The sequence below is a fragment of the Sturnira hondurensis genome, unplaced genomic scaffold (genome assembly GCF_014824575.4).
Source record: "Sturnira hondurensis isolate 20B ecotype Veracruz unplaced genomic scaffold, ASM1482457v3 Scaffold0004257, whole genome shotgun sequence".
In the NCBI taxonomy this organism is placed as follows: Eukaryota; Metazoa; Chordata; class Mammalia; order Chiroptera; family Phyllostomidae; genus Sturnira; species Sturnira hondurensis.
In genome coordinates, this window is record NW_028076888.1 from 1,672,722 (window position 1) to 1,697,567 (window position 24,846).

Below are 24,846 nucleotides of genomic sequence, written 5' to 3' on the forward strand. Positions count from 1 at the left end.
GAGGGTCCGATCTGTAACCAGAGGGAGGTGGACATGACCAGCGTTCCAGGAGGAAGAAAAGCTTGAGCAAAGGCCCCGTGGCCGCAGAGAAAGGATTTTAGTGAGAGAATACCAAAAGATCACGTGGCTGGATGGCGTGAAGAAGCAAAGCCAGACTGGGATGAAAGGGTGGGCTCTTGGGGCCACTGGGAAGCTGAACTTTGAGCCTCGGTATGTGGAAAAGGAGTGGAGGCTTTAAGTAGAAAGGGGGCCAGTGCCTGAAGTGGGCGGGAAGGGCAGGACCCCCTTGGGAAGGCCCAGATTGGAGGTTGTCACAGAATCCAAGCAACAGATAGTAATGGCAGCCCTGGCTGGGCATATCAGTGGTTAGAGCGTTGTACTGCTACACTAAGGTTGTGGGTTTGATACCTGGTCAGAACACCTACGAGAATCAACCAATGAATGCATCAATAAGTGAAATAACAAACTGATCTCTCTCTCTAAGTCAATAAATTTAAAAAAAAAATTTAAAGAGATGGTGGTGGCTTAACCACCATGGGGGCAATGAGCAGACTCAAAAGATACTTTGGAGGCAGAATGAGGGACTGGGTGCTGGATCGGATGTAGGGGCTGATGGCAGGAGAAGCCTGAGGCCGGAAAGGACTGTGAGGCCCGTGAATGGGAACACCTTCTGAGGCTGGGCCTGGGAGAGGGTCACGGGGTCCTGAATTTGGACTTGGATCCCTGATAAGTATGTAGGCCTTGGGGACATTGGTGGGGCCAGGCCTGGTAGGCTGGAGCCGGAGGCCTGAAAGAAATGCTGGTGATAGAAGCCAGTCGCAAGCGAGAGATGACTAAGAAGACCCAGAAGGTGCAGCCAGAGAGGCAGGAGGAAAATCAGGCCAGAGAGGGTGTCCTCGAAGCTGGGAGAAGCCAGAGGGGAGCACAAGGCTCAACTTCCAGCTGAGCGGCCCTGGGCGAACTCCTTTAGGAGCCTTGGTTTCCTCCAATGTAAAATGGGGTAACTAATCCGTCTCACCCACCTCGCCACTGACTGCGGGCCAGAAGCGATGCGGAGAGGAGGAGGAGACGTTCTGCACAGTAGGAGTGTAGGGCAGACTTGACGATGGCTCGGCGGGCGCCCCCAGGAGCCGGTGGGGACCGGAGGGCGCGGCGGCCCTAGCGGAGGCTCTCGCGTTAGGACCCAGCGGATGCAGGGCTGGAGGGCGGGCGCCGGCCCGTCGGGGGCCCCGAGCAGGGCTCGCAGCGGGCAAAGGGGCGGCTCCGGCGGGCGGACTTGCAGCGGAGTGACCCGGCCAGGTAGGCGAGGGCCTGGCTGCGGGACTCCGTGGGCAGCCCTCGCGGGACCCGGGCCGCAGGCAGGGGGGCGGTGCGGGGCTCCGCGTGTCCCCGCTACTGGGGGCCGCTGCCAGTGTCCCTGAACCCCGGCCGTCTGAGCAGATGCTAAGAGGCCACTTAGAAAGTTTTGAGATCGCTTTGAGGGGAGGACGCGGACTGGGAAGGGAGAGGAGTCCGAGTTTGGGGGAGCCAGAAATGGGGGCGTCGGGGCTGGGAACGGCTTTTGTTCTCCCTGGGAGGTTGGAATGTGGTGGGTGGGGTGGGGGTGTGTGGCGGGAGCCCCGAGACGCGGAGAGACAAAGGGAGATCAGAGACCGGGAGAGCGCGCCGGCCGCGGCTGATTGTTCCCAGCTGTGCGGACCGCAACATCTGGTTTCCTCCCGTCCGACCCCAGCCCGGCCTCCGCAGCGCCTCCCTCCGAAGGAGCGTGAGCAGGAGGCTCTGGGAAGGCCCTGCTGGTCCCCCTCCCACGAGGAAGGCAAAGGGGAGCGGAGCTGCGGCTGCAGCAGGTCCTAAGTCTCCCCCACGCCCGCGAAATCCATAGTCTAGAAGTACTTGGAGCTGTTCCCTCGGTCAATTAATTCCTCCCACGGGACTCCCCTCTTTACAAGCACTCCCCTTGCCCTAGAGGCCCCTTTGCCCAAGAAGCCTGGGCCTGGGTGCCAGACCTTCTGGAGGGGAAATGACTAGACTCCATGCAGGGGACTGAGAGGCCAAGGAGGAGCTTTGGGGACAGAGGTCACCCCACTTATAAAACCCTAAGGCCTCGACTCAGGGCCGCCTCCTGGTGCCCACAGCCCCACTGAGCCTGGTGCTATCAGCCCCCAGGGATGAGGACCGGGGAGTGTGGCCCTGTAGGGAGCTGCAAGGAAGGAGGTCCAGGTCTTTCAGCCCCTCTTACAGAAGGAGGCCAAGGGGACTCAGAATGGGGCTGTGGGGAGCCAGATGTCCCTCGCCTGAGGGGCAGCTTGAATCCTGAGTCTCATCTCCTGCACCCACCCTGTCCCACCTCGGTGTCCTCACCCGCCTCACGCAGCTGCACGGAGGGTTCAGGGAGGGAGAGAGACATTGAATGCAGGAGATGGGCAGGGGTCACAGAAGACTCGGGACTGGGGAACAAGGGGTCAAGATACCTGCTTCTGCCTCTTTTCTTCCCTTCTCGCTAGACACCCCCAGAGGGAAGTGTGTCAAAGTTAGGTTTCCAGTTAGCTGTGGGGAAGAGCTCCCTGTGTTGTGGCAGGGAGGGGGCGCTGCTGGGTAAGTGAGCCCGTGGGCCCCTTCCCAGGCCTCCCAGCAGAAGGCTGACTGTTTGCGGCTGCCCTCTGCTGAGCTGGGCCCGGACCTGGGGACCCGGAGACTCTGCCAAGTCCACTGTGGGGCCAGAAGCCAGACGCTGGACTCAGCCAGGAGTTCTTAAACTTCCAGAGCCTGGTGAGAGCTGTGGATCACTGCTCTGTCCCCCCCAAACTACATATACAATACTTTTCCTCCGATGTCGGGGGGTTCAGCACCCCTAGGCTGGGTGACATCATGGTTCCCTCCAGCACTGCCTTTCTAGGAGCCGGAGGAGCCCTCCTCAGACTCCACCCTAAGTGTTTCCTGCTGCTGCAGACAAATAGACCACAGTCTCGTGAGCCTGATGCACAGCCAGGTCTTGGGAGGCCTGGCAGGAGAGGAATCTTCTGGGGGTGGGAGCCCTGCCCAGGCCTGGCCGCCTTCAGGGGCCCTGGGGCCTATGCACGCATGTGCTTTCCTGCTGAGCAAGATGCTCAAGGCCTAGGGGCTAATTGGGAGCAGGTGGTGGGTTTGGCAGATGCCACTGTGTGGGCTGTGATGTTGACTGGACAGGGCTGGGGTCCCAAACATGGGCCCCAGGGTCAGGGATTTACATGCTCAATGTACTGGGCACTTGGGGAGGTGCTGAACCAGAGCTGGGCATGGTGGTGGACAAGGAGAGCAAGGTCAGGGCTGGGAGGGGGTTAGAAATGTCCCCTGACTGAGCAGGGCAGGTAGGGTCTGCTCTACATCAGCCCTGGAGCCACGTTGGAGGCCTTGTCCCTCAGGGCTTGAGCCCTGGGTGAACCATCAGGGATAGCAGATGTCCCTTCAAAGCAGTTTCCTCTCCAGACTCTGGGCCCTCCCTGTGTGTGGCTTCTATTCCGGGTGACTCTTCCTCCAGACTGATTTGGGGAGTGGAGGTGGGCTTGGCCATCCTGGCTCAGTGGGCCTGGCATGCGGTCTGACCCCCTCCCTTCTCCCAGCTGTCTGACATCAGCCCAGCCCGCTTCACCCAGTAGCCATGAGAGCTGCCTACCTCTTCCTGCTTTTCCTGCCTGGTAAGTGGCTCATGGAGGTGGTGCAGGGGTCCCCTTATGTGGGTGAGAGTGAGGGTGTGGGGTCTTTGTTGTGCCTGATGGCCAGAACTCAGGTCCCCGTGTCCCAGGGCCTCCTGCCTCCTGCCTCCTGGACCACAGACTGGACTAGCCAGCCCATCCCAGGGTCTGAGGCATTTCCTGGGCTCTCACCCCACCATCCACGGCAGCAGACAGGCAGTGTTCTGGAGAGTGGGCACATACCCAAGAGCAGAAGGCCACACTTTTCCATTCACTCGGTCACCCTCCCAGGAGCTGATGTGTAGAGAGTTGAGGGTACTGAAGGCAAGGAGTCTAGGCCCATTTGGGGTCCCACCACCCTATACAGTCTGGACCTTAGAGGGGTCCCTGGTGGTCAAGTGAGAAGTTATCAACGGGGATCAAAAGGCCCCGACAGGTCCAACCTGCATCTTTGAACAGCTATCTGTTGAGCTCCTACTCTGCCAGGCACCAGTGCGACCTGATGCAGGGCCGGCTGCTGCGAAAGCCGGTACTCGAGAGGCCGGTGCTGATGTCAAGGAAAGTGGTTTATTTGCAGATGGCGGGCATCTGGAAGATGGGGGACTCGTGTCTCCAAGCGCAGCTCCACATCTCAGTGGAGGCAGAGGTTTTTACAAGCAGGGTGAGGGGAACAGACAGGGGTCAAGGGAGGGGGTTGAAGCTCTCTGCGTGCAGACGACGAGCACGGTCCGTTTCGATACGGCAAGCGGCGGTCCGATGGGCAGCATCCTGGTTTAGTCAGCCTGGATTCATGTCATCCCGGCTTCAGGTCACCCTGGCTCCATGGCTGAAAGTCAGCACATCTCCCGGAGCTGGGATGCCTGAAGGTCAGAATCTGTACCTTTCAAAGTTAGTTCCTAGGATTCTCTGACAAGCATGCTGTTCATCTACAAGCCACATACTGGTCAGAGTCAGCACTTACAGAAACGATGTCGAAAGCATGGTGGGGTGGGTCATGATTTTCCACTGTTACAATTTTCCACTGTTGCCCTTGGCAGGGCCCTGGGGATAGATACCGCGATGAACCAGGCAGACGAGTCCCCGCCCTCCCCTCGTGGTGCCGCCAGTCTAGGCGAGGGAGGGCTGTGTTGACAACCTGGAGTTTGCAGAGCGCTGCAGGGAAATACTGGGAGGATGAGAACAGTGGGAGGTGGGCCAGCGAGAACCTCAGCAGGGCTGAAATCTTGAGACCTGAAGAAGGTGACCAGGATTACAGGCCTAGGGAGAGTTAGGTGCCCAGGCCCTGGGACAGACAAGAGAGTGCCAAGTTCCAGGAACGGCCAGGATGCCAGCATGGGGGAGGGGGAAGGGAGGGTGCAGGACGAGGTCAACGAGGGGACACAGGACCTGGAGTTTGTATGAGGACCTTAAAGGTTGAGGGATGCATTTGCACCCTGAGGGTCTAAGAGTCTGGTTGTAGGATCTTAGGGTTTTGCAGGCCTGCCTCTCCAGGAGTGGCTCCCACCCTGCTGTCCCCGTGGGATACCCCCATTGCTTTGTCTCCCCACAGCAGGCCTGCTGGCTCAGGGGCAATATGACCTGGACCCACTGCCGCCGTTCCCAGACCACGTCCAGTACCCCCATTACAGTGACCAGATCGGTAAGGCCTTGTCCCCCCACCAGTCCCTCCCGGCCCTGCCATGTCATCAAGGCCTGGCTCCCCAGATGTGCAAAGGCTCGGCCAGAGACCCGGTGGGGTTAGGTGATGGGAACCCGGGTGGGGTGGGGGGGCGTTCCTGGCTCAGTTGTGACCTCCTCTGTCCCCGGAGCTGGGAACCAGCCTGCCGCACCCCAGCTCCACATTCACCTTTGTTTTCAGACACCCCGGACTACTATGATTACCAAGGTAAAGGGCAGGGGCTGCGTAGGGCGGGCTGACACCCGGGCAGGTGGGTGGCGGGCAAAGCAAGGCAGGGCAAGGAGAAGACCCCTTACCACGTCCTGTGCAGAAGCCACTCCTCGGCCCTCCGAGGAGCAGTTCCAGTTCCAGTCTCAGCAGCAAGTCCAACAGGAAGTCATCCCGGCCCCCACCTTCGGTAGGCCGCAAGCTCCGGTCAGCCCTGGGGGTGGCGGGATCTGTGCCGGGGCTGGGAGAGGGGACTGAGCCGAGCCCTGAGTTGGCCTCTCTCAGTGGCCTCTGCCTGCCCCTCTCCCAACACCAGAGCCAGGAAACGCAGAGACGGAGCCCACGGAGCCTGGGCCTCTTGGTAAGAGATTTCCTGACAGCCAGAGAGACAGGCACAGCCCCTGAGGTTAGGGTGGAGTGGGGCAGGATGCTGGTAGGACAGACTGCCAGGCCCTGGGCTTTTGCCCAGGTGGGTGGTAGGGCTCGGGGCTTACTGAGGTGGCCCTGCTTTAGACTGCCCACCCAGGACCCCCTGGGCAGCTCTGGGAGATCCCCCGGCCCCCCTGGGCCTGGCTGGAGGCTGAGGCGGCTGCAAGTTTGGGAGGGGCCCCCTGCTTCCAGATGTTGGGGGCAGGGAGTGTGCTGGCAGGCAGGTGAGGAGGGAGCAGGAAGCCCAGTGCGGGTCCCAGGCTGCTCTAACCAGGAGCCTGAGAGAGCAAGACTATGAGGATCCTGTCAGACCCTTGTGAGCTCCATGTAGTGGTGTGTGCACCTGTGAGGTCAGCGTGGCTTTGTGTTTGAATGAATGTGTGTTTGAGTACATGCTTCTGAGCGTGGTTGTGAATTTGTATATGTGTAAATACACTGTATAAAATCCGGCTGCCTCAGTGACAACAACACTGTGTACGCCTGTATTGCACGTGTATCTCTGTTTGTGGGTGCCATATGGTCTAGGCCAGGGGGTGCAGGGCTTACCTAGACCCTGAGATGAGAGCCAGTCTCTGGTGGGCAAGGTTACGGGCTACCCTCCCCCTTAGTTCTGAGCCCTAAGCCACAGCCCCCCAGTCTGACCCCACCTGTCACCCAGACTGCCGTGAGGAGCAGTACCCGTGCACCCGCCTCTACTCCATCCACAAGCCCTGCAAACAGTGTCTCAACGAGGTCTGCTTCTACAGGTGAGCGCAGGCAGGCCGAGGGGGGCAAGGGGCAGAGGGGAAAGCTCCAGGTGGAGTTTGGGGAAGGAGAATGAATCCTGAGGCTGAGCTCAACCCTGGTTGAGCCCTGGCCTGGGGTTGGGGCTCTAGGACTCCAATACCAAGTCCTGTGGGCTCTCCCACAGGGCTGGGTGGCAGCAGGGCTGACCCCTCCCCCGGCCTTGTCCCCCCCAGCCTCCGGCGAATGTACGTCATCAATAAGGAGATCTGCGTCCGCACAGTCTGTGCCCACGAGGAGCTCCTCCGAGGTAGGCAGCCTGCGCCACCACCCTCTCCCTGTCCCGGCTCACTCAGTGTGTGTCTGCCTGTCCACGTGTATGAAACACGGGTCACGTGCGGGCGCCACGTCCAGGAGACCCCGAAATCAGAATGGGGAGCAGTTGCCATCACCCAGCCCCACCCTGACCCCCATTTCCTTTCTGTACCTCCAACAGCTGACCTGTGCCGAGACAAGTTCTCCAAATGTGGTGTGATGGCCAGCAGCGGCCTGTGCCCATCTGTGGCGACCTCCTGTGCCAGGAGCTGCGGGGGCTGCTAGGGCACAGCTGGCCCCCAAGCTCTGGACCCCCTCAGATCCGGGCCTCAGGCCCCACCTGACCTGGTGCTTTCCTTCCCAGCCTGACATCCCTTTTATTCACTAAAAAGTTAGTGGACTGCAGCCAGGGGTTGTCTCCGGCCCCTCCCCAGCCTGTGGCCACCCCTCAGGCACAGTGGGGGCTCCCCAATGCACAGTCTTTGCCCCCAGGAGGGAGCCCCCCAACCTCTCAGTGGGGCCTGGGCCTCCGATGTGCCTTCTCAGTCCCTCTGAGGACAGTCCCCCCCAGCACCTGAGGTAGGCTATGCCCCTCGCCCCAGCTGGTCTGCTTGGATTCCCTACAGCCCCCCGGGGCATAGACCACCTCTGTTTTCTACAAAATTAAAAACAAGTTTTTACAAAAGATTCAGTCATTTTTCAGAGACTACAAATTGGGTGGCCAGGTGCCTCCACCACTGTCCGTCTTCTCTGAGAGGTTCCTGGTCTCTCAGGAAGGGCCTGTCCTGGCGACCTGCCCTGTGCCTCTGCTGTCCAGCCCTGCCTCCCCAGTTCTGACCGGCCAAAGAGACGGGCCATGACAGCTGCCCGCAGGGCTTCATCATAAGCAGAGGGTCCAGGAACACAGCTCTCTCACTGTCAGGACCCATCCCCCGTCACCAGAGGGGTGCAGACCAAGGCAGGAGGCCACCAGTGTGGAAGTGTACGGGTGACTGTAGGGCACAAAGCAGAAGGTCAAGGGAGGTGGACGGTGAGATCCGGGACTTGGGTGGGAGGTGGTGGGGCTGGTGCAGTTCAGAGGGCAGAAGCGGGGCAGGCCAGGGTGGCGCCCTGACGGGCCCGTGGGCCCAGGCCAGCGTGGCTGCTCCGTTCCGTCCTATCTAACCTTCCAAACGGGGCTCTGGGGAGGGCACGTCGTGTGCACATCTTCCCAGCAGGGAAACTCAGCCTGGAGGGTCCACAGCTAGAAGGGGCGGAGCTGGGCAGAACCTGATTCTGATGGAGTCCATCCATCCCTCCTGCCCCAGGCCCTGCCTGTCTCCCTCCCGTCTACCAGGTGGACGAGGCACATGGATAGCAACGGGACACAACTGTACAAAACCATTTCTAGAAAATGGGGTCTTGTTATAAAAAACACAAACAGTTCCAAACAGTTAACATTATAAAAAGGTATAAAAATACAGGGATTCCGAACTCTGAGGAATTTCCTGACAAACATTCTGAACTAAGGCAAAGAGACCTCTGGGAAGCCAGGGCGGGTCCTGGGTCTCTGACCCCTGCCCGAAGCCCAGGCATCCCTCCGCCTTCCCGTGGGCCCATGCTCCAGGGCCGGCCACAGACGACAGGGTCTCCCTGACCCCTGGCTTCGGCTCAGCCATGCAGTGAGGATCGTGTACAACCCGAAGTGGTTCATCCGGGGAGGGACACTGGACGGAGGCGAGGCCCACAGATGGCAGGGGGCTCCGATGATGCTGGGAAGCCGGTGCTGGGTCTGGCCTGGCACTGGAGTCCCGCCTCTCAGAACTGCCAGCCCGGCTCCTCCTCACCCTCATTTGAGCTCTGGGGGCCCTGACACGCTCAGGCCCTTGGGTGTATTGTTCTGGAGAGGAGGCCTCTCTCCTGCCCCAGCCACCAGCGGGGGAAGGGTCTCATTTCTCTGGGGCCCCAGAGGCAGGAGAGAAGGATGCTGAGCTCCTTCGAAGCTCCTGCTGCAACTGTCCCTTCAGTGTGGACACCTGGAGAAGAAAGAGAAGGTAGAGCCAGCCCAGGTTCTCAGCCTGATCTCAAAGAAAAGGGGGTGACTGCAGCCAAGACCCCAGGAGGGACCAGTGCCACCTGTTCCAGGCAGATGCAGGTCTCATAAAAAAACGGGTGTTTTCTTCCCTCCTTATTCGGGTCCATGGTACTGTCAGGTGTCCTTTGACTATGTGGCATCTCTTTGGGGCCCGCCCTATCCCCACCCTCATCACTCAGGCCTGGCACTGGCCTGACTCCCGGGATGGACCTGTGACTCGGGCCTGGCTTGCCAAACCAGCATTGCCCTGTAGACCTGATGAGGTCGGGGAGGGTCAGGAAGGGGCCTGGGACTGCAGCTGGTCAATGAGAAGCATCCCCGGGACTCTTGCTATTGCTCTCAGAAAAAATGCCTCCCCCACTTTCCTCTGGGATCAAGGGTTGTTGGGATGACCCAAGGCTGGGGCTGCTGAGGCCACCTGTGCTGCCCTGGGAAAGGGTAGCCCTTCCTAGAGCCAGGAGAGCAGAGCCATGGCAAGGGGACTGGGTTCCAATGGCATCACTTAAGCCCATGTTCAGCCATGGTTGACACCACCTGACCACTTCAGTTTTGGGTGCCACAGACTGCTTATACCCAAGAGGTCACACCTAGGCCTCTCCCCCTTCCCTTCCTCTTTCTCCAGCTTCACACTCCCCTCTTGGCCCAGCTGCCCAAGCGGAAGGGGCCGGAGCCCAGTCAGGCCTCAGTACCTGCTCCTCCAGCCCACGCACCCTCTGCCGGTGGGCCCGCTCCCGTGCCTCCAGGGTGCGTTCAGTCTGCACCTGGGCACTGCGCAGGCGCTCCACCTCCTGCTGCAGCTCCAGCTGTTGCTGCTCCTCCGCCTCCAGCCGGGCTGGGCTGTGGTCCTGCTCCAGCACCACCACCTGGGCCTGCAGGAGAGGCCGTTAGTCTGGAGTCTGGCCCCACGTGTGCATGCAGGGCGGGAGCCTGGGGGACCTCGCAGAAAGGCCAGTGCAGACAGGGGATACAGAGGGAACTTTGAGATCCCATTTGTCCCGACCCCACCCCTGCCCTCCTGGCCTTCGATTAGGGTACCTAGTGACCCCTACTGAGACACACACACACACTGATGTACTCAAATGCAGGCCCATACACACGCAGGCTCCAAAACAGCCATGTGAGTATTTGTGTTCACATGGGTACATACATGTGCACAAACACCTATTCCCACATACATGAAGACACCTGTACACAAACATGCACACAGATATACCATATTCTTAATACACAGACTTGCCACACCTGTGCAAAAGGTTCATGCACAATAATATGAGATACGCTCCTGCCTTACACATCCATGACACACATGAACACACAGGCTCAGGTGCTAGCCCACCATTAGCATCTCTTTTCTCTGCACTCTGGAGAGCACCCCCAGACTGTGACACCCGGGATCTCACTCTGAGCTGCCCACCCCCCACCCCCTACCCCAGGGCCTGGGCTCACAGCCTGTGGGCTCTGGGCTGGCCGAGCTATCAGCAGCTCCTGTGACAGCCTGGTCCTCTGGCTAGGGTGAGGGTGGGGTCATGGGTTGGGGGACAGCGGGTGTCTAGGGCTGGGACCTCTAGCAGCTGGATCTGCCTCTGCGCCTCGGCCAGCTCCAGCTCGGCCCCCGTGAGTGTTCGGTCCAGGCGGCCCTTCTCTGCACTCAGCCGCACTGTGTCCTCGTGGCTGCGAAGCTTCTCCCGCTCTGCCTGGGTGGGGAGAGCAGGAGGGGAGCAGGGTGCCCGGGGTGGAGGGAGGTCTGCCAAGGGGGATGCTCCAGGAGGGGTGTTAGATTCGAGGCAGCGGGACCAGGGGTACCAGAGGCTCCTGGGCCCTAGTGATGTGCACTTGGGACTGGCCATGGCCAAGCCTAGACGAAGTGAGGGGAAAGGCCCCGGGGAGCAGCCCACCTTGTCCAGTGTCCTCTTGAGAGCCACCCGGTCCTTCTCCAGCCGCAAGGCTGACCGCTCCACCTCCCGCTTCTCAGTTTCTAGCTGAGCCAGGGCGCGCTGCAGGCTGGCCAGGCGCTCCTGCAGCAGCCGCCGCTCGCCCTGCAGCTTCTGCACGGCCTGCAGGGCCGCAGCCTCAGCCTCCTGACGCTGCCGCAGCACCTGCACAAAAGCCAGCAAGTCCCTAATTCCCCTGGGCTTCAGCATGTGTGTCTGAAGCTTGGGGAGGACAAAGCCAGCCTGCCATGCCCACTCACACAGCCGGGAACTGTCACCTGAGGCCAGACAGCTCTCCTCTCTGGGCCTCAGTTTCTCCATCTCTATAATAAGGGTATCGTGCTTCATTCCCTGGGCTTGTGGGTTGTCCAGGGGGCTGGACCTGGATTTGGGATGAGGCTGTGATAGGTGGAAAGGTCGCCACCCCATCCTAAAGGCCTCAGCATCCTGGGGACAGAAGGAACCCACCCTGGCCCTCACCTCCTGTAGCTGTTGCAGCTGGCCCTCAGCCTCCACCCGCTGCAGCTCCAGGTCTTCCACCTCACCCCGCATCATCTGCACCTGCTCGCTCAGGGAGCTGCTCTGTTTCCGGGCCTCCGACAGTGCCTGCCGAGCAGCCTCCAGCCGTTCCTGGGGGACAGGGATCGATGGTGCCAAGCTGGGACACAGCCTCTACTCTCTATCTCATGCCAGTTTCAAAGCCCGTAAGACAGGTAGTCACCTCACCTGAAGATGACAGATAGCAGGCCTGGCCTGCTGACCTATATACAGTTTCCCCATTAACCTTGCACCTAGTCCCTCCAAGCCGGTACTAGTAGGCTGTTCTCTTAGTGCTCCCTCCAGAGCCTCCTCTTACTGGCTGATGCTCTTATTAAGCTCACCCCTCCCTCTCACTGACTGGCTCCTTAGGGTTTCCAACTGACTGCCCCATTGGCTAACTAACTCTCCCCGGGTCCGCCCACAGCCAGACACCCAGGAATCCCCCATACCTGGAGTACGTGGCGGTCATGTTCACAGGCCTTCAGGGCCTTCTGCAGTTGCAGATTCTTGTCCTGGGTGCTTGTGAGGCTGGCACTGTTCTGGGCCAGAGTCTCTGTCAGACCCTGCACCTTGTCTCGCAGGACCCCCTCGTTCTCCTCCATCTTGGCCAGGGCCCCACTCAGCCGCTCCACCGTCAGCTGCAAAGTCCCGGCCTTCGCCTCACTGTCTGCCACCTGACAGGAGAGACAGGGCAGTAAAGTGGCCTCCAGAAGAAAGGTCCAACCCAACCCAAGCCGACCCCTTCCCACCCCCCTCTGGACCTTCATGCCTGACACTCGCTGTTCCCATGTCATTCTACTGGCTCAGCTTACTGCCACCTAGGCGCCACCCCACTGCTGGCTAACTATCCTCACCCAGAGTGCCATCAACCTGGTTGTCTCAGACCCACTGTTCTTAACTTTGGTGCGTGATTATGCAGGACCAGCAGAATTACTGAACAGTCCAGTTAGAAACGAGCTTCCTGGCAGCCAGGGCAAAATAGGAAATGAGTGAAATCTACTTCTCTAACTTGTCCAGCATGCTTCCTACTTGTGGAGAATCTGTCATCAACCAGTCCTAAATTCCAATGTTGGCTATCTTGGGGGATGACATCACCCCCCTGTGCTGCTGTTCGTCCACCCGTGAAGTGGGGATCGTGATAATACCTCCCAGCATTGCTGGGAGGTTTACTTAGTTTGTGTAAAGCACCTGGCCTGCAGCTGAGGAGCCTGCGGGCGGGGGTGGGGACCCACCTGTCTCTGCAGGGAGTCTACCCGATCCTGGAGGACCTGGGCCTGCGCCTCCCGGTCGCTCAGGCCCAGGCGGCTGCGCTGCAGCTCCCCCTCCAGTGAGCGCCGCTGCAGCTCCAGCTTGATGGTGCGGCTCTCAGAGGCGTCCAGCACCTCCTTCAGGCGCCGCTTGTCACTCTCCAGCTTCACCTCATTGGCCTTCATCTTGCTGATTTTCTCCTAGAAAATGGGTGGGGGAGGGCTCAGGTCCCAGCTGTCCAGCCCACCCCACACCTCCCACACCCCTCGGGACCTTTTGGAGGAAGTGGGGAACAGCCCAGAAGCTGCATGGGTGACCTGAGTTGAGTCAGGCAGGAGCCCTGGCTCCACTGGAGTTTAGGGAACGATGCCTCTCCTTCCCCCAAATGAGTTCAAATGGTGAAGGAGGCTTGGGGAGTTGGAACAGGACAGGAAGACAGACTGGGGTCCTTCCACCCCTGTCACCAGCCCTGAGAACTGCCCCCAGGCCTGGCCCCTCTCCCGCCCTGCTCAGAGCCCCAACCCTTCCGCGTCTGCACCCGGCAGCCCCGCTCTGGCTGCTGCCCAGCGTTGTTCCTGGCCTCCTCCTGCGGCCCCTGCGGCTGGGCCCGAGGCCAGAGCTGGAGCCGCAGACACAACAACCCCGCTCAAGCTCGGCCTAGAGCCAGAGGCAGGGGCGGGCTGTGGGGACAGCAGTGGAGGGCCGGGTGAGGGGGGGAAGGGAGGGAATCCATGGCTGTGAGAAGGACTCAAGTCTTTGGCAGCCTGGACCTTCACTACAAGGGCCCGTGCTTTCTGCCCCGGACACAGACAAATACATGGACATACAGATGAAAGACACATAAACACCCCAGAACACCACCCAGGGGCCGTACAGAGAGGAAGGAAACAGAGGTCCTCTGAGAACCGCCTATGTGTGGGGAGCTTATGGACATCGTCTCTGTGAGGCAGTTATTGGTCTCCCCCTTCTGCAGATGAGGAAAACAGGATTTGGACAGGCTAAGAAACCGCAGAGCCAGGCCTGAACCCAGGTCTATCAAGGTCAAATGCCCAGCTCTTGCTTTTACAGTCTCGTGATCTTAACACAGAACAAGGCAGTAGACCTGACTATGCTTTTACAGACTCATAGGCTGGTCACTTCAGTGGATGCTGAGACCCAGGCAGGCAGAAACAGAGATGTGCACAGTAGGACTCACAAACATCCATTCAGCACCCAGATCCTCCCCTCGCCCTGCTGCCCAGGGCTCCTGCCTACCTGGCTGGCCCGGAGCTCACTCTCCGTGGCCTGCAGGCTCCTCTCCAAGGTGGCCACCTGGTCCAGCGCAGCCCGGCACTCCCGCTCGCTGCGCCGTGCACTCTCCTCCTGCAGCACCAGCTCCGCCTGGGCCCCGCTCAGCCGCCCATCCACACTGCGCCGGGCTGTGGCCCCCACCCCAGGGGTCAGAGCTGGCCAGGCATAGCCTGGAGCCCTGGGCTAGGCCACAACATGCCTGGCCTGCTTGTCTACCCACCAGAGGACCTGCCCCTGGGTCCTTGAGGGTCTGTAAGTTTGGACATGGGGTGGGGCTCACCAGGGATGGTCTTCCAGAGGCAACAGCCCCCAACTCGGGTCACAGTGGCCAGGGCAGGGATGCGGGAGCCACTCAGAAAACCCCACAGCCTCCCACCTCCGCTGCCAACAGCATGAGAGAACAAAGCAAGGACCCGGCGGTGGGGGGGATCCGACTCACCTTCCTCACTCTGGGCCACGGCCTTCTGCAGCTGCTTTGCTCGGGAGGTTGCGCTGTCCCTCTCAGCCTCCATGTCAACCAGCTGGCGACTCAGGGCACTTGTTTGGGTCCGAAGCTCATCCTGCAGTCCCAAAGTCAGGGGAGGGAAGACCCCTGCTCTGACAACCTGCAGCCCCTCACTGGGCCCTCAGCCACTAATTCCCCAGTCAGCCACTCACACCAGCCTCACCCGTTCTCTCTGGGCGCTCCGAAGCTCCTGCAGGAAGTCCCGGAGGGCCCCCCGCACAGCCTCCGGGTCCAAGTCTGGAGACACTGGGGAGGTAGCAGATCCTGGGGATGGTGGCTCTGATCCAGGGCTGCGTTCCAAGGGGCTGGGGCTGCGGGGTCCTTCCCCACTTCCTAGAGGAGGAGAAGTGCTCAGGGATGCGGCAGCCACTGGCCTTTCCTGCCAGGATGCTGCCTGCAAGTTCTTGACGCATCTTCCCCATCCCAGCAGCCCACGTGAGCTTCCCATGGCCTCAGCCGGGTCCCCTCACCCTCCTGCTTCACCCTTTAGCAGCCCCAGCCGCCCTCAGAGTCAAGCCCAGCTCCTGTGCCATCACTTAGAGGCCCCGGTGCTCACTCCAGCATGAGCCTCTCACAAGCTGGCTATACCCCATTACCCTCTGCTCCCACGTTCTAGAACATTCCCTTCTCCAGCACTAGGGCCTTCGTATATGCTGTTCCCTTCTCTCCCCACAGCTTCTCTTTGCCTGGCCCATTCCCTCAGATCTAAATGTAAAGGGCACTCCCCAAGGCCTCCCTGATCCCAGACTGTGTTGGGGTGACCCTGTCCCACCCTGGTGGGGCTCTGATGTCTGCTCCACACACAGCCATGAGGGCTGTGTCCCCAGGGCCCAGTCCAAGGGTGGACACTCCATCACCTCGACACCGTCCTGTACTGAGAGCTGGCACTGCGTCATTGCTTTTCCTACATTACCTCCTTCCATCTCATAGTAATTCCCTGGGACTAAAGACCAGTCCCCCCTTCACAGACTGCGTGGGCTGTGCAGGCTGCGAGGGCTCAAAGTGAAGGGAGGGGCAGAATGAACAGAGACAGGATGGCACCTAGAGGTCAACACCGGAACTGCAGGATGGGATTCAGCCTGTTAGCTTACTCCCGCTTCTGCCAAGTGACACCCAGTCTGGCCCACAGTTCTGTCAGCACCCGAGGAACCCACAGCAGGACATTCACCCATTGCCCCCGGGACCCCCATCCTCTCAGAGTAAAAGCCAGCACTCTCATAGTGCCCTGCAAGGACTACTTGAGCAGGTCCCTTGTCCCCATGTCCTCACCCCCCACTCCTCCCACCCTGTTCCCTACACTCCGGCTGCTCTGTCGCTGTGTTCACAGCACACAGTCACCTCCACTTGTCCTGAGTCTCTTCTGCCATCCTTCCCTTACCCACCGTCTCCTCCGTGGGGCTCTCCCTGTCTCCCACGCACCGCAGCCCCTCCCTTGCCTTATCTTTAAAGAGAATTGTTGACAAAACATATATAAAACATGCCTTTCTAACCATCTCTAAGTGTACTATGTAGTGGCATTAATTATATTCACATCATCACACAACCATCACCACTGTTTCCAAATCTTTCCATCATCCCTCTTATGGGTTGAACTGTGTCTCCCCGAAATTCATGCTGACGTCCTAACTGCTGGGACCCGAGAACGTGACCTTATTTGCTAACAGGGTCATTGCAGATGTCCTTAGTTAACATGCACTCTTACTGGAGTAGTGCAGGCCCTGCTCCAATACAATGGGTGCTCTTACAAAAAGGGGAAATTTGCCCTTAGGATGGTGTAGCTCCGTGGATTGAGCGCGGGCCTGCGAACCAAACCACCACAGTTCGATTCCCAGTCAGGGCACATGCCTGGGTTGCAGGCCAGTTCCCAGCAGGGGACACACGAGAGGCAACCATACATTGATATTTCTCTCCCTTTCTCCTTCCCTTCCCCTCTAAAGATAAGTAAATAAAATATTGGGGGGGGAGGGGATTGAGCACTCGGCTGTGAACCAGAGGGTTGCTGGTTTGATTTCCGGTCATGCAGTCATGCGCCTGGATTGCGGGCCCAGATCCCCAGTAGGGGGCTCACGAGAGGCAACCACGCAATGATGTTTCACTGCCTCTTTCNTGCTGGGACCTGAGAACGTGACCTTATTTGCTAACAGGGTCATTGCAGATGTCGTTAGTTACCATGCACTCTTACTGGAGTAGTGCAGGCCCTCCTCCAATACAATGGGTGCTCTTACAAAAAGGGGAAATTTGCCCTTAGGATGGTGTAGCTCCGTGGATTGAGCGCTGGCCTGCGAACCAAACCACCACAGTTCGATTCCCAGTCGGGGCACATGCCTGGGTTGCAGGCCAGTTCCCAGCAGGGGACACACGAGAGGCAACCATACATTGGTATTTCTCTCCCTTTCTCCTTCCCTTCCCCTCTAAAGATAAGTAAATAAAATCTTGGGGGGGAGTGGGGATTGAGCACCCCGCTGTGAACCAGAGGGTTGCTGGTTTGATTTCCAGTCATGCAGTCATGCGCCTGGATTGCGGGCCCAGATCCCCAGTAGGGGGCTCACGAGAGGCAACCACGCAATGATGTTTCACTGCCTCTTTCTCCCTCCTTTCCCCTTCCTCTAAAAATAAATAACAAATCTTTGTAAAAAGATTTTATTTATTTATTTATTTTAGAGAGATGGGGAAGGGAGGGAGAAAGAGAGGGAGAGAAACATCACTGTGTGGTTGCCTCTGGCACACACCATACTGGGGATATGGCCTCCAACCCAGGCCTGTGCCCAGACTGGGAATCAAACCAGCAATGCTTTGGTTCATAAGCCTGCGCTCAATCCACTGAGCTACACCAGCCAGGAAATAAAAAAATCTTTTTAAAAAGGGGGAAATTCAGACACACACTCAAGGCGAAGGCCACTTGAAGGTGGGAGTTATGCTGACACAGCCAAAGAACTACTGGAAACCAGGGTGCCTGGGCCAGGGCGCCTCCCTAGCACCGGCACAGGGAGCAGGGCCCCGCCCACACCTTGATCTCAGATTTCCGGCCTCCCGAATGGAGACAGGAATTCCTGTTGTTTAAGGCGCTGCTGATGGCTCTTTGTTACAGCCGCGCAGGAAGCTAATGCACCCTAGAGACTGTGCTCACTGAGCAATAACTCTCCACAGCCCCTCATGGCCTCTAATCTACTTTCTGTCTCTGTGAGTTTGGCTATTCTAGACATCTGATGTAAGTGCGATAACTGCACGCTATTTGCCCTTTGGGACTGGCTTATTTCACTTAGCACGATGCTGTCAAGGTCTGTCCCTGTTGCAGCATGTGTCACAATGTCCTTCCTTTTTAGGGCCGAGCGCTATTCCTCTGCATGGATCCACATGTTCGTTCACCTGCTCACATGTCTGCGGACACTCACTGCTCCCACCGTTTGGCTGCTATGAACACTGGGGTACAAGGATCTGTTTGAGTCCCTATTTTAAATTCTTTGGGGGACTTGCCTAGGAGTGGAATTGTCGGGTCCTATGGTAATTCTGGGGTCAGCTTTTTGAGAAATTGCCAAGCTGCTCTCCGCAGCGGCCGCACCATTTTACATTCTCACCTGCAATGTGCCTAAACTCACGTTTCGTCGCCTGTTTTCCAGCCCTCGCCCCACCCAGTACATGCTGTAGTTCACTTCTGTCATACATTCCTGTCTGATACTCCCTTGCCCAGACTACAAACGCCACGAAAGGAAAGGCTTGTCAGTTTTGTTTACTGCTCCAACCCCAGCGCTTCGATTACGTCTGGCGCACAGCAGGTGCTTCGTAAATACTGAGTAGCTGTGTGAACAAACCAGATCCTGGGTCTAAATCTGTGGATTTGAAAAGGCAATGACTCATTACCCCACAGGCCACATTGTGCCCTGCTCGGATCCCCCTGGGTCTAGTCAGGGCCCTAGGAATCATGGCGAGCCTGTGCCAGGCTGAGACGAGATGAACGCTCCCTACAGGGGCGCTCACACCCCCTGAAGCACAGCGAGAATCTTCCCAGCGCCATCTTCCGCGCCTTGGGAGCAGGTGGGGCTGGGAGCAGGTTTACTGAAGGGGTCCCTGGAAGGGGTCTTGGCGGAGCGTGTATCTGCCTGAGGGAGACTCGGAAGTCAAAGGCCTGACACGGAGGGGTGTGGAGCTGAAGAGGATGGGGTGCTGATAAAGAGAGGGCAGGGGTCAATAGGGAGGATGGATGCCCAAAGACTCAGAGAAGTCAGGGGCAACAAGAAGAGGCAACCTCCAGCCCCTTTAACAAGAAGTGACCCAGGGAGCCTGGATCAGCAAAGCCAAGCTTTGGCAAGGGGGCGGGGCCGAGCTACGTCAAAAGAGGGGCGTAGACTCACGGAGATGGAAAGTGACCTAAGACTTGGGGCCTAGATGGGCGGTTCTCAGCCAGGTGTCCGCGACGAGCAAAGAGGGGGCATTAGAGGCTGGTGAGGAAGGAAGGGACGAACCCAGCAGAGGAGAACTAGTCCTGCGGGGGGGGGGGGGGGGGGGGGGGGGGGGGGGNGGGGGGAGGGGGGGAGGGGGGCAGGGGCGGAACCAGGCGTCTCCACCCTCCACTTTTCCGTCCTGTGCACCTCTAGGATCTTAGCTCACCTCCTGCCGGTGCGGGCCGCGGGGCGGGGCTGGGCGTGCGACCGAGACCTAGGCCCCTGCGCAGGGCTGATCGCAGGCCGCCCAGCTGGGCCTCGGCCGCGCGCCGCTGGGTCTCCACACGGGCCAGCTCGGCCTCCAGGCCCTGAGCTCGGCCCTCGGCCGCGCTCAGCCGCAGCCCCAGCTCCGCGGCCTCTGTTCGCGCCGCCTCCAGCTTCAGCTCTAGGCTGCGGGCATTGTCCAGCTGCTGCTTCTCCGCACTGCGAGCCTCCTCCAGGTTGCCTAGAAGGCCTCGTTCGCGGGCCCGGAACTCGCCCTCTTGCTCCTGCAGCTTCCGCTGGGCTCCCTGGAGCTGGGGCAGGGGTGAAGCCCGGAGGGGAGGGTCAGCAAGGCCGCCTCCCAACCTGCTGCCCCATCTCCCAGGCCCAGCCGGCCTCGACTCCACCCACCCCAAAGTGGCGCACACAACACCTGTTCCTTTAGTGGTCTCCATCCAAAGAGGAGAAGACCATTCACAGGTGTGGGAGAAAACTACTAGAATTTATCTCTTCCATTCTTCACCCTGGCTGGCGTGGCCCAGTGGATTGAGTGCCTGCCTGCGAACCAATGGGCGCACAGTTCTATTCCCAGTCAGGGACATGCCTGGGTCAGGGCCAGATCCCCAGTAGGGGATGTGCAAGAAGCAACCACACATTGACGTTTCTCTCCCTTTCTCCTTCCCTTCCCCTCTCTAAAAATAAATAAATAAAATCTTAAAGAACTTATCTCCTCCTTCCGTGACTTCTAATGTACACGGTATTGTGAGTAATAAACAGCTGACACTTACATAGACAGGGCTTATCAGTGCCAGACACTGAGTGCTTTCCAAAACACATCAACTCCACCACTACGAATCCCCTCTATTCTACAAGTGAGGAAACTGAGGCAGGAAACAGAGCCCCAGAGCTGTGGTGTAACTTGCCCAAGGCCAACAACTAGTAAGCTAGGAATTGGAAGGCAAAACCAGGCACTCTGGCTCCCAGGCCTGCTCTCTGCACCACGAGACCACACTGCCTCTCAGCGCACATACTTTATCAATAAATCACACAGCGGGGGGGGGGGGGGATGTACTACAAAATTATTTACTGACAGAGTATATGATCTCTCTCTCTCACACACACACACACACACAGAGACGCAGCTCTCTGATACGGAGAATGAGTCAACTTCTCCCAGTCACCAGCTTCACTGCTACCGAGCAGCGCCTGGATGCCAGGAGCTGGGTGGAGCCCCTGTGCACCTCCCCTGCTGGGCTAGGCCCTATCCCATGAGTGCTTTGAAGCACAGAGAGGTTAAGTGACTTAGTCAAGGTCACACAGTAGATTCGATGTAGTGAACCAGCCAGCAAAGGCGGAGGGGAGACTCTGGAGTCAGACAGACCTACGTGGTTGTGTGATCCTAGGCAGAACCCTTACCTCTCCAAGCCTTAGTGTCTGGTTCTCTCTGTAAAATGGGCCTAACTGTGCCTATCTCAGGAGGCTTCTCGGAGAACCCAATAAAGTTATACCTATAGAGCTCCCCTCTCCCCATGCTCCCCCGACTCCTACTACAAAGTTCTTGCTGTTGTTGTTATTATTATTATTATTACAGCCGGGGAAGACTCTCAAGGAATAGGGGACAGGGACAAGTGCTAGGTATTGGTCTCTTAGAATGACTCCAGCATTAGAGTCCTGGCCTGCTTCTCCCAAGAGGGAGGGACAGAGCAGCGACTGCCCCCAGGACCCTCCCCCTCCAGCCTGCCCACCCACCTAGTTACCTCCTGTCGCAAGGCCTCCAGGCTGGCCTCACCCTTCAGCAGCTTCTGTCGGAGGCTCAGGGCCTCCCGCCGGCCCTCCTTTTCTGCCCGCTCGCCTAGCGCCAGGCGGCCCTGCAGCTCCCCCAGCTCCCGGCCCAGCCTGGTGTTCTCACTGTCCAGCATCTTCATCTGTGAGAGAACGAGGACACGGGTAGGACCTAGGACCCATTCTCAGTATGCACAGCCCCCTCTAACCCTGGGTATTATAGGTGAGTGCTCAAAGGTTCCCACAGCATCCTGTTCAGTTCTGCCCCTAGACCCTGCCTGGTCCGGGCCTGGCATAGGGGCCACTTGGGACCCATTGCCCTAGGGACATGTACATTGAATACCACCCCAAATCCACCAGGAGCTTGCCCCAGTTACATCCAATGAGCATGAGCCATGCCAGGTACCTGGGCACCGATGACCTCAGTTCACCACCAAATCATACCTGTCCCTCACGGGGAGTCGGGGAGGGAGTTGAGCCCCCAAGTGTTCTTCAGGCAGAAGCCACAGCTCCCTGGACCACCTCCCACCTGTGCAAACACCTAACTACCAGGGAATGCTCACCCAGTGTCCGGCCCTGTTCTAAGCACTTCACTCATATTAACTCATTTCATCTTAACACAGTTCTAGATGGGGTAGGGATTAACATTGTCCCTGTTTAAAGGATGAGAAAACTGAAGCTCAGGGAAGTGAAGTGACTTGCCCAAAGTCACACAGCCCCCAGGCAGCAGACTGGGATTTGATCTCAGACAAGTGGAATGCTAAGGTAAGTTCTAAGCCCCTGTTTCCCCACAGAGGTAGGGGCAAGGCCTACCCAAGTGCTAAAGTGAGGGGAACAGGAGATCATGCTGCGGCATGCAAAGCACCCAGCAAGAGCCTGGCACTCAATTTCAGGGACTCCTGTGGCTTCCAGGACTTCAGCCCAACAGGAAGGTCCTGGGTAGAAGCGGCCAAGCTAGGAGGCGGAAAGGCTTTGTATTCAGGCTGTGCCGTCTGTGGGGAAGGTAGAGCCTAGGGGCCAACTGGGGCTGCTTCCTCTTTCGGGAGAATTCCAGAGTGGCAGTGCCTGTGGGCACAGGGTCCATGGCAGTGCCCTGTATACAGAAGGCACTTGTTAAATGCTTGCTCCTGTTGATGAGTTTGGAGATTGATCATCCAGTTCATGGGTCAGCAAAGTACAGGCTGAATTCCACCGACTGCCTGCTTCTGAGAGGCCTTGAGCTAAGATGGTTTTTACCTTTTTAAATAGTTGGAAATAGTGCACTTTTAAATGCTTAAATGTTGACGCGGGAAAATTATGGAAAATTCCAATTTCAAAGTTTGAATGGGCCACACTGCCAGTGCCCAGGGAGGGCGCCGGCTGCGGAGGGTACCTGCCGCCGGAGCTCCTGCAGTTCTCTCCGAGCCTCCAGCCTTGAGCGCTCCACCTCCTGCAGCCCAGCCCGCAGCTCCCCAGCCTCCTTGCCCATGGCCACCCGAGCCTCTTCGAGGAGCGTCAGCTTCTGCTCCTTGTCCTCATTGGCAAGCTTCAGGCTGAAAAGGGCAGGGGAAGAGGTCAGAGGCAGCCCCAGGTCCTGGACAGAGGACAGTGTGCAGCTCTACACAAAAGTCCCCTCCCGTGATCCCTGGAATGGGTCTGCCTGGCTCTTGGCCTGAAGGTGTCCCAAGTGCTGCTTGCCCATGTGGCCCGGTCCTGGGCGAAGCCCCTTGGGGCTGGGCCCAGGCCCCCCACAGGGAGAGGTGGACCAGTGACCAGGGTGCGGGGCACACACTAGTTTCTAGGGTGATGCCACCAGGCGGGGTCCGAGTTTGGACCCAACTCTGCCCACTGCCACTGCCTCCTTCCCTCAGGTAGGAAAATCACCTAAATCGACCCAAGTGCCAGGCTTGATTCGAGAGCAAAGAGCCCCCACTTTGTGCCATTTCCCCTAACCCTCGGGGGCGAACTTAGCTTCTAGGGACCAGATTCAATGTGAAGCACAGGGCTTGGGTCTGACCCCTCCCGTTGCCCCACCTGATCCGCTCACTCTCCGCCTTCTTCACGGCAGCCCGCAGCTCCTCATTGGACCGCCGCAGGGCGTCGCGCTCCTTGGCGCCCTCACTCAGGCCGCGCCGCAGCTCACCGGCCTCCTGCCGCTGGGCCTCGCGGACATCCTGGCTCTCGCGTACCTTGCGCTGGGCCTCCAGCAGCTCCCGCCGCAACCCGTCACGGGCATCCTCCAGCAGGCGCAGCTGAGTCCGAAGCTCTTCTGCCTGTGAGGACGGCGGCCGGTTCCACTCAAGCTGGGCCTTGGTGGAAACCAGCCCATCCCGCAGCCCTGGCCATGGGGCACCTCCCCCATTGCTCTGCGCAGACTCAGACCACAGGCGTGAGTTATGACTGGGAGTGAAGCAAGCTGGAGTTAGCAGCGTTTGGGTGTGAAATAAGTGATCAGGATTGTCCCAGGGACAACACCAAGAGAGCAGAAACCACCAGCCCCTCCTGAGTGCCCCAAGTTCCCATGTGTACATAACAAGCACTTAGGAGATGCTTGCTGCCTCCTTTCTCGGGGGGGGGGGGGGGGGGGGGGGGNAGGTACCCTGAGGGGTGTTCATTTATCCTTGAGTCCAGGAATGAGCCTTACATTTTTCTGGGCCCCCACGGAACCAGGTACCCAGCAGCATGTACAGGGTGCCGCCCCAAAGGGCATGGGGTGGGCGGCTCACCTCACGCACGCAGGATTCCCGCTGCCTGCCCAGGTCTCGGGCCTGCTCTTGCAGCCTCTTTGCCTCCTGAGCGTGGGCCGCGGCAGCCTCCTCAAGCCGGGCCCGTAGGTCCCGCAGCTNATTTTTCTGGGCCCCCACGGAACCAGGTACCCAGCAGCATGTACGGGGTGCCACCCCAAAGGGCATGGGGTGGGCGGCTCACCTCACGCACGCAGGATTCCCGCTGCCTGCCCAGGTCTCGGGCCTGCTCTTGCAGCCTCTTTGCCTCCTGAGCGTGGGCCGCGGCAGCCTCCTCAAGCCGGGCCCGTAGGTCCCGCAGCTCGGACGTTAGGGAGTTCATGGTGCTCTAGGGCAGATGGGCTCCTCAGAGGCTGCTGTGCCCCATTCCTCATCCCCCTACGATCTCGGTGATCCCTGCTGGGCCAGCTGAATGGTCCACTTTCAGCTCCAAGCATGGCCTCTCCCACTCACTGGCCAGACCCTCTGCCATCCCTCGGTGCCTAGAGAGTAGGCACCGAGTAGCTCTTCCCTCCCTCAGACTGGGGGCTCGCCGGGGCAGAGCCGTGCCCCCACCTTAAACAGGGGGCTCCTCCAGACACGGCTGAGTCTCCTGGCTCAGATAGAGGCCCCCCGGCTCAGCCTGCCTACCCGGTCCTGCTCCTGCCGGTTTTGAGCGTCTCGCTTCTGTCGCTCCATCTCCAGAGAGATGGTGGTCAGGCTGTGCTGGGTACCCATCAACTTCTCCGACAGTGCTGTCTTCTCGGACTCCTTCAGTGACAGGGCCTGGCAGGGGCAGGGAAAGAGGGGCCTGTGGGGTTGGTTGGTGCTGGGGGCAGGCTCAAGCCTTTCCCCCAGCGCCTGGAAAATGCGCCCACGGTGGACTCGGAGGCCATGGCTGGGCCACCACAGAAAGACCCAGGGCTCACCTGGGTCACCAGGGCTCACCTCCTGAAATCCCAGAAAAGGATTCAAGTAATAGTAACTCTGGACGTGGACACAACTTATCCCCCACTAACTGGCCACAACAACCCTGAAGCAGGGCCTGTCATTATTCCCACTTTACAGATGAGGAAACTGAGGCTCAAAGAGATAAAGTGACTCGCCCAGG

The 24,846-nt window shown here is 59.0% G+C and overlaps 2 protein-coding genes across 10 annotated transcripts in view; one reads left to right on the forward strand and one right to left on the reverse strand.

Annotated features, from left to right (window-relative positions):
- Positions 1 to 1,231: 1,231 nt before the first annotated feature.
- Positions 1,232 to 7,708, forward strand: MFAP2 (microfibril associated protein 2). Of its 4 annotated transcripts, none has more exons than XM_037045114.1 (10): positions 1,232 to 1,299; positions 2,624 to 2,769; positions 3,600 to 3,674; positions 5,221 to 5,310; positions 5,530 to 5,556; positions 5,660 to 5,746; positions 5,873 to 5,917; positions 6,644 to 6,731; positions 6,945 to 7,018; positions 7,205 to 7,708. In XM_037045114.1, exons 3-10 carry the CDS (start codon positions 3,638 to 3,640, stop codon positions 7,306 to 7,308), a joined length of 552 nt encoding a protein of 183 aa, XP_036901009.1. In that variant the 5' UTR covers positions 1,232 to 1,299; positions 2,624 to 2,769; positions 3,600 to 3,637; the 3' UTR covers positions 7,309 to 7,708. The 4 variants fall into 4 exon arrangements, with proteins under 4 accessions (XP_036901009.1, XP_036901013.1, XP_036901010.1 ...); XM_037045118.1 differs by having other exon boundaries at positions 5,224 to 5,310; XM_037045115.1 differs by lacking the exon at positions 2,624 to 2,769.
- Positions 7,709 to 8,398: 690 nt separating this feature from the next.
- The window catches only part of CROCC (ciliary rootlet coiled-coil, rootletin), a 40,200-nt gene continuing 23,752 nt past the window's right edge, over positions 8,399 to 24,846 (reverse strand). For 4 of the 6 annotated variants that reach the window (XM_037045109.1, XM_037045111.1, XM_037045108.1 and 1 more), the window contains 16 exons: positions 24,387 to 24,521; positions 23,941 to 24,084; positions 23,047 to 23,285; positions 22,406 to 22,565; positions 21,009 to 21,176; positions 19,217 to 19,565; positions 14,775 to 14,944; positions 14,546 to 14,666; positions 14,071 to 14,234; positions 12,801 to 13,016; positions 12,018 to 12,242; positions 11,509 to 11,658; positions 10,993 to 11,193; positions 10,660 to 10,791; positions 9,787 to 9,966; positions 8,399 to 9,038 (listed from right to left, as the gene is read on the reverse strand). In XM_037045109.1, coding sequence (XP_036901004.1) covers positions 8,952 to 9,038; positions 9,787 to 9,966; positions 10,660 to 10,791; positions 10,993 to 11,193; positions 11,509 to 11,658; positions 12,018 to 12,242; positions 12,801 to 13,016; positions 14,071 to 14,234; positions 14,546 to 14,666; positions 14,775 to 14,944; positions 19,217 to 19,565; positions 21,009 to 21,176; positions 22,406 to 22,565; positions 23,047 to 23,285; positions 23,941 to 24,084; positions 24,387 to 24,521 — 2,841 coding nt within the window. In that variant the 3' untranslated portion in view covers positions 8,399 to 8,951. Of the gene's footprint in view, positions 9,039 to 9,786; positions 9,967 to 10,659; positions 10,792 to 10,992; positions 11,194 to 11,508; positions 11,659 to 12,017; positions 12,243 to 12,800; positions 13,017 to 14,070; positions 14,235 to 14,545; positions 14,667 to 14,774; positions 14,986 to 19,216; positions 19,566 to 21,008; positions 21,177 to 22,405; positions 22,566 to 23,046; positions 23,286 to 23,940; positions 24,085 to 24,386; positions 24,522 to 24,846 lie in introns of all 6 variants that reach the window. The other 2 variants (XM_037045113.1, XM_037045110.1) reach the window with 2 other exon arrangements.

What these genes read in the sequence shown, in the direction of transcription:
- MFAP2 (XM_037045114.1), top strand. Translation starts at nt 3,638, where the DNA reads ATGAGAGCTGCCTACCTCTTCCTGCTTTTCCTGCCTG. An exon ending in GGACTACTATGATTACCAAG is followed by an intron (nt 5,557 to 5,659) that starts GTAAAGGGCAGG and finishes CGTCCTGTGCAG; the next exon opens with AAGCCACTCCTCGGCCCTCC. An exon ending in CATCCCGGCCCCCACCTTCG is followed by an intron (nt 5,747 to 5,872) that starts GTAGGCCGCAAG and finishes TCCCAACACCAG; the next exon opens with AGCCAGGAAACGCAGAGACG.